General features: G+C 43.2%; 9 protein-coding genes across 9 annotated transcripts; 5 read left to right on the top strand and 4 right to left on the bottom strand.

Annotated features, from left to right (window-relative positions):
* The first annotated feature begins 230 nt into the window (after positions 1–230).
* Positions 231–1,945, top strand: EAF02_012114 (uncharacterized protein). Its single transcript, XM_038908162.1, has 2 exons — positions 231–874; positions 948–1,945. Exons 1-2 carry the CDS (start codon positions 830–832, stop codon positions 1,818–1,820), a joined length of 918 nt encoding a protein of 305 aa, XP_038752063.1. The 5' UTR covers positions 231–829; the 3' UTR covers positions 1,821–1,945.
* A 213-nt stretch (positions 1,946–2,158) lies between these two features.
* On the top strand, positions 2,159–2,670 carry EAF02_012113 (uncharacterized protein; the record flags this gene model as incomplete). The annotated part of the gene is made up of 4 exons (XM_038908161.1): positions 2,159–2,169; positions 2,250–2,333; positions 2,445–2,497; positions 2,585–2,670. The coding sequence occupies 4 exons, from the start codon at positions 2,159–2,161 to the stop codon at positions 2,668–2,670; spliced, it is 234 nt and encodes a 77-aa protein (XP_038752062.1).
* A 175-nt stretch (positions 2,671–2,845) lies between these two features.
* Positions 2,846–4,269, bottom strand: EAF02_012112 (uncharacterized protein; the record flags this gene model as incomplete). The annotated part of the gene is made up of 2 exons (XM_038908160.1): positions 2,846–3,869; positions 4,090–4,269. The coding sequence occupies 2 exons, from the start codon at positions 4,267–4,269 to the stop codon at positions 3,237–3,239; spliced, it is 813 nt and encodes a 270-aa protein (XP_038752061.1). The 3' UTR covers positions 2,846–3,236.
* A 362-nt stretch (positions 4,270–4,631) lies between these two features.
* On the top strand, positions 4,632–6,012 carry EAF02_012111 (uncharacterized protein; the record flags this gene model as incomplete). Its single annotated transcript, XM_038908159.1, has 5 exons — positions 4,632–4,761; positions 4,851–5,001; positions 5,055–5,100; positions 5,205–5,852; positions 5,902–6,012. 5 exons carry the CDS (start codon positions 4,632–4,634, stop codon positions 6,010–6,012), a joined length of 1,086 nt encoding a protein of 361 aa, XP_038752060.1.
* A 947-nt stretch (positions 6,013–6,959) lies between these two features.
* Positions 6,960–8,677, bottom strand: EAF02_012110 (uncharacterized protein). The gene is made up of 3 exons (XM_038908158.1): positions 8,206–8,677; positions 7,725–8,154; positions 6,960–7,672 (listed from the first exon to the last, which is right to left on the bottom strand). The coding sequence occupies exons 1-3, from the start codon at positions 8,484–8,486 to the stop codon at positions 7,097–7,099; spliced, it is 1,287 nt and encodes a 428-aa protein (XP_038752059.1). The 5' UTR covers positions 8,487–8,677; the 3' UTR covers positions 6,960–7,096.
* Positions 8,678–9,216: 539 nt separating this feature from the next.
* On the top strand, positions 9,217–10,035 carry EAF02_012109 (uncharacterized protein; the record flags this gene model as incomplete). Its single annotated transcript, XM_038908157.1, has 1 exon — positions 9,217–10,035. One exon carries the CDS (start codon positions 9,217–9,219, stop codon positions 10,033–10,035), a length of 819 nt encoding a protein of 272 aa, XP_038752058.1.
* A 1,103-nt stretch (positions 10,036–11,138) lies between these two features.
* On the top strand, positions 11,139–12,464 carry EAF02_012108 (uncharacterized protein; the record flags this gene model as incomplete). The annotated part of the gene is made up of 1 exon (XM_038908156.1): positions 11,139–12,464. The coding sequence occupies one exon, from the start codon at positions 11,139–11,141 to the stop codon at positions 12,462–12,464; it is 1,326 nt and encodes a 441-aa protein (XP_038752057.1).
* A 541-nt stretch (positions 12,465–13,005) lies between these two features.
* Positions 13,006–14,100, bottom strand: EAF02_012107 (uncharacterized protein; the record flags this gene model as incomplete). The annotated part of the gene is made up of 1 exon (XM_038908155.1): positions 13,006–14,100. The coding sequence occupies one exon, from the start codon at positions 14,098–14,100 to the stop codon at positions 13,006–13,008; it is 1,095 nt and encodes a 364-aa protein (XP_038752056.1).
* Positions 14,101–14,931: 831 nt separating this feature from the next.
* On the bottom strand, positions 14,932–16,718 carry EAF02_012106 (uncharacterized protein; the record flags this gene model as incomplete). Its single annotated transcript, XM_038908154.1, has 4 exons — positions 14,932–15,553; positions 15,619–16,024; positions 16,085–16,430; positions 16,512–16,718. 4 exons carry the CDS (start codon positions 16,716–16,718, stop codon positions 14,932–14,934), a joined length of 1,581 nt encoding a protein of 526 aa, XP_038752055.1.
* Between the last annotated feature and the right edge of the window lie 1,357 nt (positions 16,719–18,075).

Below are 18,075 nucleotides of genomic sequence, written 5' to 3'. Positions count from 1 at the left end.
GTAGATATACATTAATTTCGAAATACCCAGACAATTTTTCTGGGTAGAATGATTTTAAGATCTTGCCTACGAGTAGGTAAAAGTAATAGTCGGCTCTCCACCAGCATGCGATGCTGCGCTGGGCCACTGCCGTGGAGGCTCTTTCGCTTCGCTCCAGGGGAAAAAGTATATTTAAACTGCATGCTAGGTAATGAATGCTGTAGTAGATCGAACGCGACATGCAAAGGCATACCTAGGTACTGGTAGCCGGTAGTCTAAAATAGATTGTCTCCACGGCAGTGACCGTCGCAGAGCCAGCGGAGCGTCATTTGCAAGTGTGCCTAAGGTACCGATACTGCAAATATCTTGGTTTTTACTTATGGAAAGTATACGTTCTTCTCGGAATTACGTTGTACACATTGCACTTGGTTGTTCTTTTACAATGCTCTACCAACACTCACATCACAAAGGGTAAAAGCACACGCCGCTCTTCCAACAAAACAAGTATGAAGGACTGAAGGACTAGTATCAGGGTTACAATCAGCGTGCAAAGTCGGCGTTTATCCCAAAAGTCTTCCTTTGCTTTGTCAACAGTGGGACCAAACGGCTTCATTCCGACCTAGGTGATAGTTGTAACTCCGATATAGTATCGCAATCTACCTAGTATGTCATCATACATCCAATATCGGGACCGAATGGTTTGGTATGTATCTTCATAAATGCTCATGAAAGACGATCCAAATCCCAGTTGAGAGAACAATTTCACAATTTCACACTTTATCATTTACACATTATCGTATTTTACTTCGTACATTCCCGTATCTTTCGAACCACACAGAACTCATCCAAAATGGGTCTTCAATTGGCATGGATTGGTCTTGGAAACATGGGTAGAGTCAGTTCCCCAAAACTACCTACCCCGCAACTTCATTCAAGAAGATAGACGATAGCTAACACAAATATCACAGGGAATGTGCAAGAACCTCGTCGAGAAAGGAAACCTCGATAATCCCCTCATAATCTTCAACCGCACGACCAAACGTGCAGAAGATCTAAGCTCTTCCCTCCCATCCGGCAAATCCACGGTCTCTTCTTCCATTACCGATCTTGTCTCAAAATCCGATATCATTTTCACATGTGTAGGAGATGATGCTGCTATTAACGAGACAATCGAGGCCGGAATCAAGAATGGCGCTGCTGGAAAACTTTTCGTAGATTGTTCAACTGTTCATCCAGATACCACTGAAGATTTGGCCACGAGGATTGGTGCTGCTGGAGGTGATTTTGTTGCATGCCCTGTTTTTGGTGCTCCTGCTATGGCGGAAAGTGGCCAGCTTATCTGCGTACTTGCTGGTCCAAAAGAGTCGGTAGAGAAGGTTAAGCCATATACTAAGGGAGTTATTGGTAAAGCCACTATTGATTTTGGTGGACAACCAGTTGGGAAAGCTTCGCTTTTGAAGGTTATTGGAAACACCTTTGTTTTCAATATGGTTGAGACTCTTTCCGAGGGACATGTTCTTGCAGAGAAATCTGGATTAGGTGTCGAGAATCTTCATCAATTCATCGAGGCTTTATTCCCAGGTCCATATGCCGCATACTCTGGTAGAATGTTGTCAGGCGATTATCACAAGAGGGAGGACCCGTTATTTGCTGTCGATTTAGCTAGAAAAGATGCAAGACATGCTATGACATTGGCTAAGAGCGCCGGTACTCAAATGAAGGCTCTCGAGGTCGCAGATGCTCATTTGGAGGGAGTTAAGAACCATAAGGGAGAAGCTGGTGACATTGCTGCTATTTATGGAGCCGTTAGACAAGAGGCTGGCTTGAAATTTGAGAATTAGGAAATGCGAGATTTGAACTGATATTGTAATTGATCACATAAGCATCGAAATCAGAACCAAAAAAATATGTCTATATGTAACATTCGACTGAAAATCATTAGATCGACAATAATCAATGAAGGAATGATAATTGAGTATAGATTTGATCGCATAATTTATTTATGTCTAACGAAAAAGAAAGAGCTGACGCGCCAAGCCAAACCATTAGCGCGAGTAGTACCTGGAAACCTTGAACCAAGCTCCATCATTTAATCACCAACCTCGAATAAAACAACCGCCTTAAGCAACTCCGAACCCTCTGAATCCAGACCTCACGACTTCATTATCACAAAATCAACATGGCAAACGGGTATGGCTCATTGTCCACTCGTGCAATCATATTCTGAAACTGCGAGACTAGAATCATAGCTAACAGGAGGGATTGAATAGTTGGAGTATCGTCATTGGCCTCATCATTGTTGTGCTTGCTTCTGCGGCAGCATGGTTCCTTTCTCCTAAAGGCGAAAATCAAACGTATGTATCTATCGCGCCCCGATAGAGTGTATTCAACTATGTGCGGATGAATGGACAGATGGATTTGGGCAACTTTTTTGAAATATCGGTGGCTAATTTGTTGGTATACAGAATCTGGCGCAGTTCTCTCATCCTCTCTTTCGCAAGTTGTTATCTTATGTGGGGTACGTATTCCCATCGCATCGATTTAGATTACACGGAGAAAGGAATGGAAGGAATGAGCCTAAGAACTATACTGACATTGACAACAGCGATTACGTTCTTAGCGCAATGGCATCCACTCATCGTACCCAGAAGAGGAGACTTAAGACCGGAGTATGCAAGACATATGAGTTGAGTGGTTATTACAGTTGGGCATGCATGATGGCGAAAGAGAATGAAGAAGAATGAGATGTATTATTTGGCGTTCATGGGATGGGATCGACTCTAATGGAGGAATGAAATGCGACTCGTGTATACTTATAGGAATTGATTGTGGAAATGGAAACTTTGTTATATCAGGCACTGAATTGAGCTTCTCCTTAGTCCGCCTCCACCGCAATGGCCTTCATGCCCCCAGCGGAGCGATACTTGTTTCTCTTCTTTGATTGTTTCCGATGCGTTCAAACCCCCAAGATCCCGGATTCCTCGCCGCGCTCGAACGCCGGGTCGTAATATGGTCCTCGAAGTATAGGCATACCTTGCGGGAATCTGTACCTTTGCAGTGAAGTTGGATTTGCAGATGCTTAGTTCACCTTGGCAAATGTAAATCTGTGAGCATACCATCGTGCTGTGCAATAGTGCACCATTCCCCCTGAATGTCTACTGCCAGCCCCTTAAATATCAATCATCTACGATATTTGGGATATATATCATTCATATTCGTTTTCTCATGAACCACCCTCCACTCTTCACTCTCCTCATTCACCCCAAGCCTAACCTTCCACCCCATTCTCTACCCAATTCCACTACCGCCCAAAGCGCTTTTCCATCAGCCGCTACCCCTGAATCTCCAACGGTGTCAACCCCATCCAAGCCGACCGCCCAAAGTATCCCCCTCCCAACCATCCACCTACTAATCGCTCCAACTGTCGCCAATATCGCTGCAGTCCCATACCCGCAATCCAGTAATATTTTCAAAGCCTCCACATTATTCGCAACAACAGCCCATCCTAAACTTCTCGCCGCAGCCGGTACGTCATACTCCCATATTACCATCAAAATAGGGAATAGTTTCGTAGAAGACGAGACTAGTAGCGCTGTAGATACGGAATTCGGGCGGGTGTATTTTGGGAGGAGACCGAGGAACACCAGAGGAGAAAGTGGTGAGGATGTGAGAAAGCGGATAGAGAGGTGAAAGCTTAGGGTTGAGAGGGCACAGAGGATTAGAAAGAATACGTATTGGAATACAATGGGTTGAGCGGCTAGACGAAGGAAATTCGTATTATCTGTTTCGATTGGAGCGGAAATGGGCGCGGAAGTTTGCTTTTCGATACGTGCCCATGTTAGGTAGACATCGAAGAGGAGGAGAAGGACACCGAGACGGATTATTGAAGGCTTAGAAGATAGATGTCAATATAAGATTTGCATCAGGGAGAGGAAATATCATACGTCAAATTGATCATGTTCTCTCATTAAAGTATTATGCAACAAATGTCTATAAACCTTTCCGTCCCCAAAACTATTAGCTTTCCCCTCGCTCAAAGATATGTGTGTGTGTGTGTGTGTGTGTGTGCGTGTGTGTAAATATCATAAGGTTAAGACAAGAGAAACAAACCTGTGGCTTAATCAAAACCAAATCAATAAACAAAACCACAAAATCATGCTCAACATATTTATCGCAAAATCGTCCACAATTCTTACAAACGGTTAATCGTACTCCATGACCAGTTGATCCTCCGGAATACTCGGTATAGAGTTGGGTAGTCGGATAGCGACACTCGATACAGATGGGCATTTCATATATTAGTGAGGAGAGAGATAAATGAGAGAAGAATACCTAGGTACATTTTGAGGATATATTGAATTGAGATCGTGAGTGAGATGGGAGGAGGATTGGAGAACGCGAACGCGATGTGGAGGTGGTCTGTGCTGAAGCTTTTAAAACCCCGCTGATGGGGAAGGCTAGTTTGCCATTGAACTCTTCGCTACCTCAACGTGAGTGGTAGTATACTACTACATGTTCATCATCGAATGTTTCTTGACTGCTTACATACTTTGCTCACAAACTAACTTGGTCAACTAACTCTAATTCCATTTCATGTTTTGGTCCTTCAACTCAACTTTGATACTCACACACTCTCCAGAGCAGGCGACAAAATGTCCGAAATCACCTCAAACGGCACCAAAAAGCGCAAACTCACTACCAAGTCTTGTAAGAGAGATGCTGCCATTATTGGTTTGCCAAATGAGACTCTTTCACCGAAAGCTCCTGGAAGAAGTGCTACAAGTGTTGCTCAAGGGCTCAACCTATCGAAAATGCTCGGCTGGATACGGAGATTGTTCTTGCTGAATTATCTAGATTACGAGAGCAGGTAGCAAAGTTGGAAAATGGAAATACTGCAGGTTTAAAAACTGAATCGGGCTCGCTAGCTGTCATCGACTTGACTGATGACGACGAGGTACTATCTCCCGTGAAACGAGAGCATAGGTCAAATGATTCAGATGCTCCAAACGTTCTCTTTGAAGTGTGAGTCAGAAAGTACCAGTTATAAAAGCACACGAGCTTACTAGGTTGGTTAGCACACCAGTACCGGAAATGGCAGAAAGTGTACAGAATGTATCAGAGGTGAGAGAGAGTCCAAGTCCTTACCTCAAACTTTCGCATAGTCTGCAATTGACTTCAAAGAGAATTCGCAGCTATCCATGACTGATACATACATCTGGTGTCAGAATACAGTGCAAATGCCCACAATAATGAGACGAATGCCTTTGACGCAGAATTTGCATCTTCCTCCTCAACCACACACAAAGTTTGAGTATCGTTTCTTGCGCGACAGTCTTGGAGGGCGTCGCATCACAGACGGATGGTACTCGTCAAATGGATCGAAAGAAGCGTTTGCCAACATTGGTCCTTACGGTTTGATGAACCGCGAATTTGACCCTCTTCTACCTTGTCTTCCTGGTATACATGGTGCTCAGATCTCGCCATGCCTACCACCGAACAAAATAGGTCAAACGTTTCCTCTTTTCATCAGCGATATTGGCGACTCACAATTTCAATATTATGGAACATATGAAGTCATGGTATCTGATCGTCTTGGTCACAATCAAATGCTCGAGCTCCCAGAGCAGATCAAACGTCATTGGGCACGAAAGCTTGGCGCAGGTTCTGCTCATGGTTCAAAAGCTTCTCCTATTATTTATGCATTGAGATATATGTGGCCCAGAAAGATATGTGGATGGTGGAATGCGGAGAATGACAGCTATACTGATCAAGAGGGCAGTGAAATGGAATCAATAGACTCTTCGTCGAGGACTATCACCAAAGAAGAGGCCCAGGATATCACAGAGGGGGCAGTCATGGCAGCTTTCGATAGAGTATGTACATCCTTGGTAAAGGAAATAACCTGCTAACAAAATTTCGTAGCCCGATTTGGATGATCCTCCAGGAGTTTCATTGTACTATGAATACCTCAAGTGCGTCGGCTACGATCTTGAGCTACATCACACATTGGTGACCAACATGAACGAGCTATGAAAATGCTTAACTCGTCAATGCTTCCACTGTCACTAAATATCTTCATTCCGGCATTTTTGGGTGTTCAATCTTCGTCCACATGCTTTTGCGATCATCTCAAGTTTGGCAGATAGCCTACAACACCAAAGGCGTGGATTTCTGAGTTGGTAACCATACGATGTCGATCATGGTTTATCAAGGCTTGGACATACGATACGGGAACCCATAGAAGGAGTGTGGTGGGTGTGGTGGAGCTAGAAACAGGTTTGTATAATAGATGGCACAAGATACTCTGTCCGTGCTAATGAACGACACCCAATATTCAGAATTGGAATTCTACCAATGCTTCTTTTTTTGCGGATACTCATAAGTAAGACAAACATGGCGATAAATTACTCAGTATAGGGCAAAACTGTACTTGAATGATGCCCAGCAAGCCAATCATATAGAATAGTTTTCTACTACTCCACATTCAGTTTACTTGTTTCCTGCCCCGTTAGTATGTAATCATTATGTCTCTTTCGACGTACTCAATAATTCGGGAAAGTCCACCTAGGGCCGAATTTTGGAAAAAATGTTGCGATTCGCAGATTCGAGAGGCCTCGGGATAAACCAAGAGGCCTGTTACGATAATCTACCTCAAAGCATGAAGATTTTGCAAGTGTTAGTGCTACATCACTTCTGTTGAATTGCTTGCTGAATCATGAGAGCAAGAACTGGCTACCATCGCGCGAGCTCATCAATTGAAACATTGGGATCATGGAAAGAATTCATCTGGGAAGGTCAAACGCATGTGATATCCTTGCCAGCAGTTTTACCCAGCCACCACATTTGTTAACCAGCTCTAGTATATATCAAACTCCTGTGCTGTACAAGATTTTAGTTGAGGACATGGCGAAGAGCACAGAGTGAGAGTGATTCTAAGATTCTGGAGTTTTGATAGACTTTATTGGCACTTAGATTTTCATCAGCATATTGAAGTAAGCTATTATTTGACTCGGTTTTCTTGATAAAATTGACCAGTTAGAGAGCTGCGATTGGTAACGGGAGCGTGTAACCAACATGGGAACCTGCTATTCGAATGGGGCGATCAATTAACAATCTATTAGAAGTTCAATATTTCCATATATGCACTAAAGCTCTCTCCGTTTATTCTTTCACATATCGAAATAAAAGGATCCAACACGCCACCTAGGAACATTTTACCAGTCTGGGTATCGTGAACTGCAACCGTGGTAGCTGGTAAAGTGTTCCCGTCATCTTCCATCATTTTAACCACATTCCAACCCCATCCTTCTCCCTCGCCCATCTCGCCTAATTTAATGATCCTAAACACCGCGGTTGGAATATTGGCCTCTATATTTTGTGAGTTTTTGATTGTTTTATGCAAGGCAGGTACAGTGGCGGCGTAAATATCTCCATTCTTGTCGACACTTATATCGTTTATCGGATATGGGAGGTTGATAGTATCGACTTTTCGGAGACGTTGTTCTGGTTCCAGGGAAAATACTTGGATTTGACCGGAGATCGATGAAGGAACATAGAGTAAATTGTCATGGCCGAGTGCTATCCCATTAGGCACTTTGAGGTTTCCAGGAGATTTCGTCACACCGCATTCTGTGGAAGGAGGCATACAATAACCAATGCTTCCACCTCCAAGAACGAGGTTTGAATATCCTCGCTAAAGGCCAAAGATTAGCGTGAGTTTTGTGTTCAACTTTGAGATGACCTACCGAACTACCCTTTGAACTATGAGCATTCGTGAACATGAATAAATGCTCATCGACCCAAGCCACGTGCCTAGATCTTTCAATGTCGATATTTGTAAAGGTCTGCTTGTGGGTCATGGTTTTGCTTCCCAATGTGGTTATGAAGTACTCAATCGTACTATTTGAATCCGTTTGGGTTTGGTTGAAAGGACCTGCTTTTCCAGTGTCTTCGAAAGGGCGATCATTGACGAGAACGATGTGCAACTTCTTATCATTTTTCGAATCCACTCGGATATCAAATCCATGAAGATTAAGTCTTCCATCGTTATTCATCCCTTCGAAATTTTGTGTTTGGAGCCATGTCAATCGACTCTTAATCGGGCCAGCTCCACGTGTATCCAGGACTCCAATTCGATCAGACAAACTACGGCCTGATGCATTTAGATGGTTCAAACTAAAGGACTTAGTTTGTAAGAATTAAGAGTATATGGTGCTGGGGGCATACCTCGGAAACCACTCAGCTCGACCCTTTGTATCTGAACATGCCATATAGAGCATTCCACTTTCCTGGTGCAACCACATATCTGCACAACCAGCTAAACCTACATCATCAATCTTCTCACATTCGACATCGAAGTTGAGGAAAGGTTTTAAAGCGCGGTTGTATCCCAAGGTGCCAAGAATCAATGATTTGTAAATAAATTGATAGAAAATGGTACTGACGGCTACACCGACCAGCGCTAGCCGGAAACCTATTCTTGCCATGAATCTCAAGTTTAAAAACATAAAGAACGAAAAATAAAACGGATGATGATGGGATGAATCTCCTCATAATATGTGGCCATTTCGCTCAGACGCAGGTTTGAAACCCGAAACATTACTACGCTATGATCGTGTTCGACTTCGACATCAACCCTCAAATCGACAGACCTGGTGGACCTAATATGTCTAAGCAGAAACTACGGAGCTTCTTCATCTGAAAAGGTAAAGTTATCATTGTTCGCGACTGTCAGAAAACACAACCGAGTCCTCCTAAGTCACGATTCACTCATGTGACGTGCTGTGTTGATTGGGGTCTAGCTGCTAATTATGAGTTGATATAATATGAAATTCCGTAATTTTAGGAGTAAATCTGATAGATTTTAAGCCTGAATAACTTGGGTCCGCTTTGAGAGTCCAGCTGGTAAGGTTACATGATACGAATAGAACTTGGGGTTCGGGAGTCGAGGTTATGTTTAACAGGTCTACATTATCTGATCTAGTGTCGTTTTTTCTAGCCCATGGTGTAATTGATTCGCTAAAAGGCAGATGTTAATATTTCACTAGATGGAAGAAAATAAGGAAGATGGGAGACACTTGAAAGTATTAGTTTCGCATGTCAAAGAGGGACACGGCCAAATCATTAGTCACGTGATAACTCCGTATAAGCCCGACCTCCTCTTTTTCCACCAGGAACAGATATCAATATTCATCTTTGATTATATCCTCGTGAACTTATGTGGCTTGCATTTTCTCAATGCCTTTCAAAATTGCCAGATTTTGGAAGAAGAAGTACCCCCAACTTCTAGTTGCACTTCAAACCAAAATTGATGCAGAAACTCCTTCCTCAAACGATGAGCCACCGTCTTCAAATGACGAACCGCGGTCAAAGAATGAGCTTCCCGGTCTCTTACGCCTACCACTTGAGATTCGTCAAATGATTTATGTGCAATTGCTCAAATGCAGACCCATGGAAATACAGTTTCCATATCGCCCAACGAGGAATTCCCGTCCTCTTCGCATACACATTTCTCGGGAGTGTGAGATATACACGGGTTTCTCAACCCATATTTTGCTGCCCGAATGTCACATCGAAAAGCTCACCATCGGCCTCCTCCGCGTGTGCCAACAGATCAGTGATGAAGCTCTCGACGTTCTGTACAGGCACAATGAATTCGCTTTACTTTTTTACAGTCCTTCATGGTTCAACCACAGCGCTCCATGTATATTGAATGCCGGTAATATGAAGCGTATTCGTGGTATACACATGATATGCGAGCGGCGAATCCTACTGAAAGAATATTCAATAATGAATCTCGAATTATGGGTTCCGCTATTGGTGAACGTAAGTCGATTCGAAATTTTCGTGCAAAATCCTCTTGCTAGAAGTAAATTTGATGTAGAGGAGGGAATTGAGTGGATTGAACCACTTTTAATGAGTGTGGCTGAAATCTCAGGAACAAGACCTCGTGTTACAGTTGATGATGATGAAAGGAGTGCTTCGACAATCAATCTTGTAACGAAGTGTTTTGGCACTGGATATGGAAATTTGGTCCTCTCTATGGAAGAGAGTTAAGGGACTACCCAAGTTGTTCGAATGTGATTAGGAGGTGAAGTCGGGATCTGGCTGGAGAATAGTCGAGCTGGACGTCCTGGTTACTGGTCTTTGGTACTAGTCCGGGTGTCAAAGGATGATATCAGTGTTGAGGTCAGGATACAGTGTGATAATTTAATGCTGGAGCTACTGAAAGAGGCTGACACTCTTGATATAATGCAAGATTCTCCCACCCAGACAACTGAATTTACCTAACCATAGCTAGCTCTACCCCTGAGATCATTTCGCGTAACATCAACAAAACGTCAACCATGTTCCTACAAGTTCGCAAGCTACACACTCGACGCGTCAGAAAATTTGACTCGGAAAGCAAATTCGGTATATTCATCAACCATATTTGGCCATCGGCAGAAGATATAAGCCAATATGCAATTCCAGCACCAAACAGAAGCCAGCGCTGCTTTTGCATCTGCACCTGCGGGGAACCCCTGAGCCTCTTATCCACCTAGTCCGACCCGCAAACTTACCCCAGCTTTTATAATTCGGTTTCCATCTGAAGAAGAAAACAGCGAGTGTGTCATTAAATTCTTTCGCTGCTTTTAAACAAATTTGACTTCCCCCCACGCTTCATGACTACATTTGTACATATCCCTGGAGAAGACTGATGCCATAAATTAATATTCATAGCATGGAACCTGTAGATCATGATATGAAATCGCGAGCACATGAAAGGAAATCTATAAAGTCCAAAGCTTGACCAACATGATGCCCACCAATAGGCGTAATCTTTCAGGGGCGGTTAAGTAAGTCTAAGCCCTAAACACGCCTGGTACCTCGGTCGATGTTGCTCTAATCTTCAGGCTTCCAAGCTTACAGCTACAGTATTTAGTTCAGTGACACCATCATGCATATGATGGGATGCAAATATCCCGGATGGATAAGATAGATAAGGTATGGATTCAATTGCAGTTCGGTCGTAATTCGATCGCAATATTCTTCAATACATTGTTTTGCTTCCCTTCAATATATCCACATGAAAGGTGTTGGTGAAGCTCCATTGAGTTTCTCTTGGACTTTCGCAAAATTTATTAACAATATAAACGATTCATGAACATATATCTATCATGCGACGCAGCCGTTTAAGCTTTGCTTCTTTATTCATGGTGATAGCAGGAATACTTTGGCTATCACATTCGACAATAAAAGAAACGTATGATCGCGCTAAATTGAACTGGGCGGCACAGCAGGGAGATAATGGACTCTTTCATAAGCCGGACGATGGAGTCATATCGAGTCCAAACTCAATCATTCCACCAGCTGAAGTACCAGCAGCAGCAGAGGTCCCCCTCAATCTCAATTTTCCACCACAAGCTCCCCCTTCATCTCCCGGTTCCTCAACTCCTATTGTAGAAAGTAGCTCCGCATTCGACGACACAAAATATCCCTTTCAAGACGATCTCTCCCTTCCTCTCCCGACTGTCGATCTCAAAACTTTCGCATACAAATGGCCTCACAATTACGACCCCGCTATGCCAGTGGGTTCAAGGTTCGCCTATGCAACTTTCATGAACACACATAATCCTTCAATTCGCGATCCCTATTTCATGGCCGTCCAATCTCTCATTTATCGCGTTCTTTGGCGATCGTCTTCCAAAACTCATTCTTATCCATTTATCACGTTTGTCGCTTCCCATGTTACTCAAGAACAACGACAACTACTTGCAGGTGCAGGAGCTATCGTCAGAGAACTGGGGCCATTAGATTGGAACCCTAGTAGAAAGGATTTGGCGGATGGAGAAGACAAACCAATCTATTCCCGATGGAAAGATACCTTTTCCAAATTACACATGTGGGCACAAACGGATTTCGATAGGATTTTATTTCTGGACGCGGATGCTTTTCCATTAGAAAATATTGATGAGATGTTTGATTTGGTTGCTCCCAAATCGTGTAATGCACTTAAGCAAGAACCAAGTGATCTTTTTCCTGACGGATCAGCCAGTTGTAATGGTGAAGAATTCATCTTCTCGGGGGTGCCTCAACTTCCCGGCATTCCGGTGGAGATCAATGTGGGAGCGATGGTGTTTACACCGAGTCAATTGATTTATGACAGGTTTTTGCAGAATTATCAGAAATACAATATGTATAATACGAATATGGCAGATCAAGCATTCTTTGCATGGCAGTTTAAACAAGATGGTGCGTTTCCGGTGACACCCTTGGAGAGGAAATGGGGAGGGTTCTTTCCACATGAAGAAGATGAAGGGAAATTGAAGGTAGTTCATGAGAAATTGTGGGCTGCGCAAGGGTGGCTACTGGAAGAGTGGATGGAGGGATGGAGGGAAATGCTGGAATGGTATGATGGGCGTGGGTTTGAGGGGGAGAGAAATAAGGACGAGTTTTTCAAACCAAAGTTGGGAAAACATTTGGGGAATGGGGAGATATTGTAGGGCTCGTTGAGGTTATCTCATGTGAAATTATGAAGCGATCAGGTAAGTTGAGTTAGATGTACATATTATAGCCGTTACGATTTTATACCTTCTTGATATGCGAGAATATTTTGAGTGGCTTGTGTTTATACATTCAACTAGACTGATATTTCATAGATTCATTATCCTTTCTTTATCTCTATACGATAATTGCATGGATTGCAGGACTAGTGGATATGAGAGGAGACACTTGACCAGCTTGGTTATTTAATTTGTAGTCGTGCCAGTGACTGATTTATACAGGGCAGAAATCGATTAATGATAGACATATGACCTATTGGGAGATACATCCTCCTAAAACCCGACCACTACCCATACACATTATTTGCAGGCAATGGATTGCCAAATCACAACTGGGCTCATTTCCATCAAGACATTCTTATATAGCCCATTGCCGGCTCGGATTGATGGATTCCTTATCCAATGAAAAAGCAAAAGGAAAACGTTTTCCATCTCGTATTACACCAACTAGTGCGACTAGTGTATACCCATTTGATATCATTCAACCTTCATTTAACCACCAGACATCGTCCTCACCACTTTTTTGCACCCCATCTCCAATTCCTTCATACCCGTCAACAGCCTCATCTCCCCCAGGCTCTAAAGCTACCACGCCAGCCCACACTGCGTTCACACTATCCCAATCACCGTATACACCGCCAGAATTCATCTGTACATCATTTTCGCCTGGTATTTTTGACGTACCCACAGCATAGGGATCAGCATCAATATCATTCGACATATCATTCCAGTCAATTTCGGCAGAGGCCTCAACACCATTGTTGTCTCCTCCGCCCTCCACATACCCCTCATCGTATTCTGGTCCTGTGTCCATATTCGTATCCGAAACTAGAGGCCCCGCCGTTCCATCATATCCTGAATCAGATGAATGATGAGAATCGGATGCGGAGGAAACAGACGATTCTACGCATTCTTTGTCCTTTTCTCTGGTCGGAGGTTCTCCTTCATCATCTTCCTCATCACTCTCCCATGTGATCTCGTCTTTATCATGAATGATATCCACGTCAATATCAAAACCCACTTCTCCCGGTGTCAAATTACTTCCCCCATTACCCTGAGAAGCGACATCCTCAATTCTAAGCCCTTGTGCCAGCTCTGGATTTTTTTCAACTCCTTCCATCAATGCCTCTTCCAAATCATTTGCCAGATTTGGCGGGGCACCCAGTCCCGCCGCGTCTTCAATTCCGGTCGGTGTGTCCTGATCGGAGAATGGTTGGCTCTGTGAGAGAGGGACAGTGGGGGATGTGAAAGGTGGAATTACACCTTCGCCTAAAGTTAAGTTTGGGAGAGAAGAGCTCGTATTTGTGGGGGAAAACAAAGTGGAATCGTGAGGTGGATGAATAAATCCATGATGCGGATGATGCTCGGGATGATGACGATGATGGTGATGTTTGTTATCGGTAGAAATGGATTGCGGCAAATTTCTGGAGCGGGAATGGTTTGGTTGAGAGGGATCAGTGGGGGTGTTGCCAGGCACTTTGAGCTTAGGTATCTTAGAGAGGCGATCAGAAGAGCTTTGAGCTATTTTGCGTTTAGGTGAACTGGAGCTGGGATTTGCGTTGGTGTGAGATGTCATTGTATGTCTGTGTTTGTGATGTGACTTGAAGTTTCGAACGGATGATTTGTGCGAGTCAAGCTTTTGAGATTGTGTGTGTGATTTTGTTGAATGCATGTGTTCGAACGGAAGATTGATTACACACTACGCGGATTAAAGATGATGCTTATAGATTGTCTTGTGGCAGGAAACGTGGACATAGATATAGAATGTAGATAGAGATTTGAAAGCTGCCATCGACTGATGATCAAAATGAAGTCGAGGTGGAGAGCTACGAATGAAGGTAGAACAACAAAATAAATAACAAAGAGAATGATTGGTAAAGCTGAGTTCAGTACCCCTCATAACACGTGTGAAAGAGTATGTAATTTTTAATGCAGGCTACTTGCCTCGTCTACCAGAATGAATGGAACATTCGATGGTAACGGTTATTGGTATCTGGCTACTTATAACAAAGAGATTTTAGACAATAACGATGCGCGGAAATAGATTCCTGGAATGAAGATAGACAAAGGGGAGATTCACGAGTTCTGGATCGAACTTATTCTTGGGATATCCAATGATCCTTTGTTTGATTTAGACCTGGCATGAAATGTAATTGTTTGATCACAGCCCAAGTCAATAATAGGCATAAATGCATGATATAAATGAACATCGTTCAGGAAGCTAATAAGCTATGTCTTGGTACTCCAGATATCCATGAAATCAAAAACGCCATTGTATGCAAAACCATGCCAACGGTGTTTTCCTAACACCTAATTCCGAATATCCATTACCGTAGAAGTATGTAGTAGAAATGAATAAGAGAAATCCAACAAAAATTGATTCAATCAAGTAATCCCCATAATAAGTTTATTGCCCGATGCCTGCACCAATACTAGACAGGTACTGACACCTCGCCATCTGTACATCTGGTATGGTTTCCATTGTAACATTTGCAGTGGCTGTCCCTGTAACATTTTCTGCTTGAAAAAGTATCCTCTGATAATTACTGGTCTTCAATTGTCCCCATCTAGGTGCACTTTTGAGCTTATATGTATTAGGGTCTTTGCTCCTAATAAAGCTGGTCCAGTATGCCTGAATGGATGGTATAAGAGTAGAATCTGGTGGTCCACTGCTACCCCAAATAGAACCTGATTCGGAAGTGTGCGTAACACCATACCCACTGGCAGCATTTGTGGATGATAGAACATCCCAATGATAATTCCAATTTCCAATTGATGGGGCGTAGAAGTCATGAGAGCCGGATAGGTAGATTCCGGGACAATTGTAGCGCATCTCGCCATAAGCAAGAGCTGCTGCACTCCAGTATGTGCCGGCGTTTGGATATTGAGATCCCTGAGGGTAGTACTCATGGATGTTACTTATTTGATCATCAGTAAGTTTGACGAAATTATCTTTTAAAAACTTGGACATTTCGGCGCTGGAATTAATGGACTGGGGAGTAAATATTGTGCCTTCGTTTGTGTCGTCACTAGAATGAAGAGAATACTGTGTTAGTCTTTTTGGCATAGGTGAGCAGCAGTAAAGAAGACATACCCAAATATCGCAGGAAGTTTGACATATTGCCCTGTGGCAAATAACTTGTAGGTATAATCAGGAGTGAAATCGCCGTCAATGACATTAGACCACATAAACACCGGATCGTCTCCTGCACCACCTGGTGTTGGGACATTGATATTGTTCTTGGCAATGACGCTGATATCCAACCCCCTCAAACAAGCTAGTGTGTCGCTTTGTCCAGCACAACCAGTTCGTTGAACTAAACCATCGTACTGGTATTGTGACTCGCCTACCGTGAGTTGAGCACCGAAAGACTGACTTTCGGCCGCACTAGCATGGAAGAGTCCATCATCGCGACCTCCATATGCAGAAAGCTGAAGGTCTACAGCAGCCGCACCCGCACTTGCTCCTCCAATTGTTACATGTGATTTATACCTCCAAACTGTTACATATTAATATCGTATGCTATAGTAGACGTATTAAGCCAAACACTGGAGCAAACTTACTTGTTCAATGTTCTTCTGAACCCATTCAAGTAGGAATCGTTGATCCTTTAGTCCGACGTTTGTGTCACCATTCGCCACAACTTCCTTACTGGTCAAGAAACCCCAAGGACCAACACGATAGTTGAACGTGACTACTACGATTGTCGTGTGACCCGCTGCAATCAGGCTAGTCGCATTCAAGTTTGGGCTGGAAAGGGTATTGAAGCCACCACCTTGAAAGTAAACAAAGACAGGGTGGAGTTTGCTTGCATCGGTGGGTGCATAGATGTCCACAAAAAGACAATCCTCGGTTGTTTTGGATGAAAGCGACGTTGAAGGTGAGGAGTGACAGACTCCACCATGCTGAAATCCTTAAGTCAGTAATGAATAAATAGAGTGGGCAGAAGTGCACACCTTGTTTTGCTATTTGCAAAGTATCATTACAACGGGACTTTGAGGGGCTCGAAAACGCAGATCTCCTAAAGGAGCAGCGGCATATCGTAGTCCAAGCCACTGAGTGACGCCATTACCATTATTAGTTCCCAAATATTTTGAGTATCCTAGATCAACAGTTGTGTTGACCGATGGTGTCGGTGCTGGAGCTGCAGATGAGCAGGCAGCAAGCGTCAGGAATATTAAAGTATTAAACATTTTCCAATTTTGCAAACAGTTTCTTTGCTTAGGTTGGAATGAAATCTGGAAGTGGTCGGAAGAGGGAAATATTTTTGGTAAAGGATTCGATGTTTATATGCATGCTGCGGAGACCTTCTGAATCACTGCATGAATAATTAGCCCGATGAAAGGTATTGACATGATCCACAACGGTTTGTCGTTGAAGGGTTTTCTGCGAAGGGGCTTTGAAAAGGGCACACAAGATCCATCTTTTCTTTTTTTTTTGCTATGCATCCTGGAGGAAGGTGAGCACACTAATACCCCTGCTACCGAGATTCAGAAAGAATAACGAGAGATCTGACAAGGTTTTGTGATGTGCGGAAGAAAACTCAAGAAGATATAAATGTATGTTATACCCTCGAATTCGTCACGTAAAGGCAATGTAATCGATCATCTGCTCTTCTATTGCAGATATTGTGATGCCCGAGACCGTTCAGACATAATAAAGATGGTGTACAAGAACTTACATTGCAGCCAATCGCTGCATATATTGCCGAGAATGCGGGGAATGGGGTGAAAGTCAAAATAGTGTTATTGTCAAGTGATTTCGGGAAGGTGAATATACAGAAGGTAAAGACGACAAAGACATCATCTTGTATGTCTCAGAGGGTGTCATTTTTTAAGTTCACTCGCGATTTTTGAGTATGAGGTGAGATAGATTAAGATTACCCACATAGATGAGATGAGATTCAACGTGATTGATGAGAAGCGAGAGGAACGCTGTGTTGGTTGGCATTGAGGTACGAATTACTATAATAGCCGTGAATGGATGGATCTCGACTCTCAGAGCACAGCCTGCAATTGCGAGATTTTTTTGAATTCCCGCTGTGGGAGGGAGGCACGTGGGGGGATTGGAAGAAAAAAGTGCACGGACCTTGGCCCTCCCAGTACTTATCTACCAGATAATGTAATCTAATAAGCTTTACGGATTACAAACTCTTGTTGCTCTACTTTGAAAAGCTTCACACCAATGTCCCGAGGTCACCCTAAGAACGCAAATGTGGCTTGGTAAGGTTGCATTCACCACCTCATGGTATACCTATCCCTCGAATTAACGGTGTGATGTTGGATTGGGAAGGGGCTGAGGCCAAAACTTTCTGTACCCTAGTCACAGCCGTGAATCTTTTTATAACTCTAAAGACGATTAACAACAACTAATAATGACAAACAGCAAAGCGTTGAAAAGGCTGTGTCCATCTAATTTAAAAGAGTTCCGACGAAGAGTTTACTGAACTCATCTAAACCCGTCCGTTCTGAGAAAGTCCCTTGAGGCTATCCCACTTATCAATATTTGGATAACTCGCATTCATCAATATATTCATACTCTAACGAACTG

The sequence above is a fragment of the Botrytis sinoallii genome (genome assembly GCF_014898435.1).
Source record: "Botrytis sinoallii strain Bc 23 chromosome Unknown BSIN_040, whole genome shotgun sequence".
Classification (NCBI taxonomy): Eukaryota; Fungi; Ascomycota; class Leotiomycetes; order Helotiales; family Sclerotiniaceae; genus Botrytis; species Botrytis sinoallii.
Note: the sequence above shows the minus strand (reverse complement) of the source record. Positions and strands in the feature narration are given on the sequence as shown.

Excerpts from the sequence above, each read along its gene's own strand:
- EAF02_012114 (XM_038908162.1), top strand. The coding sequence starts at position 830 with ATGGGTCTTCAATTGGCATGGATTGGTCTTGGAAACATGGGTAGA. Across the intron at positions 875-947 it reads GTCTTGGAAACATGGGTAGA|GGAATGTGCAAGAACCTCGT; the intron begins GTCAGTTCCCCA and ends CAAATATCACAG.
- EAF02_012110 (XM_038908158.1), bottom strand. The coding sequence starts at position 8,486 with ATGTTTTTAAACTTGAGATTCATGGCAAGAATAGGTTTCCGGCTAGCG. Across the intron at positions 8,155-8,205 it reads CGAGCTGAGTGGTTTCCGAG|TTTGAACCATCTAAATGCAT; the intron begins GTATGCCCCCAG and ends TAAGTCCTTTAG. Across the intron at positions 7,673-7,724 it reads ATAGTTCAAAGGGTAGTTCG|CGAGGATATTCAAACCTCGT; the intron begins GTAGGTCATCTC and ends TTTGGCCTTTAG.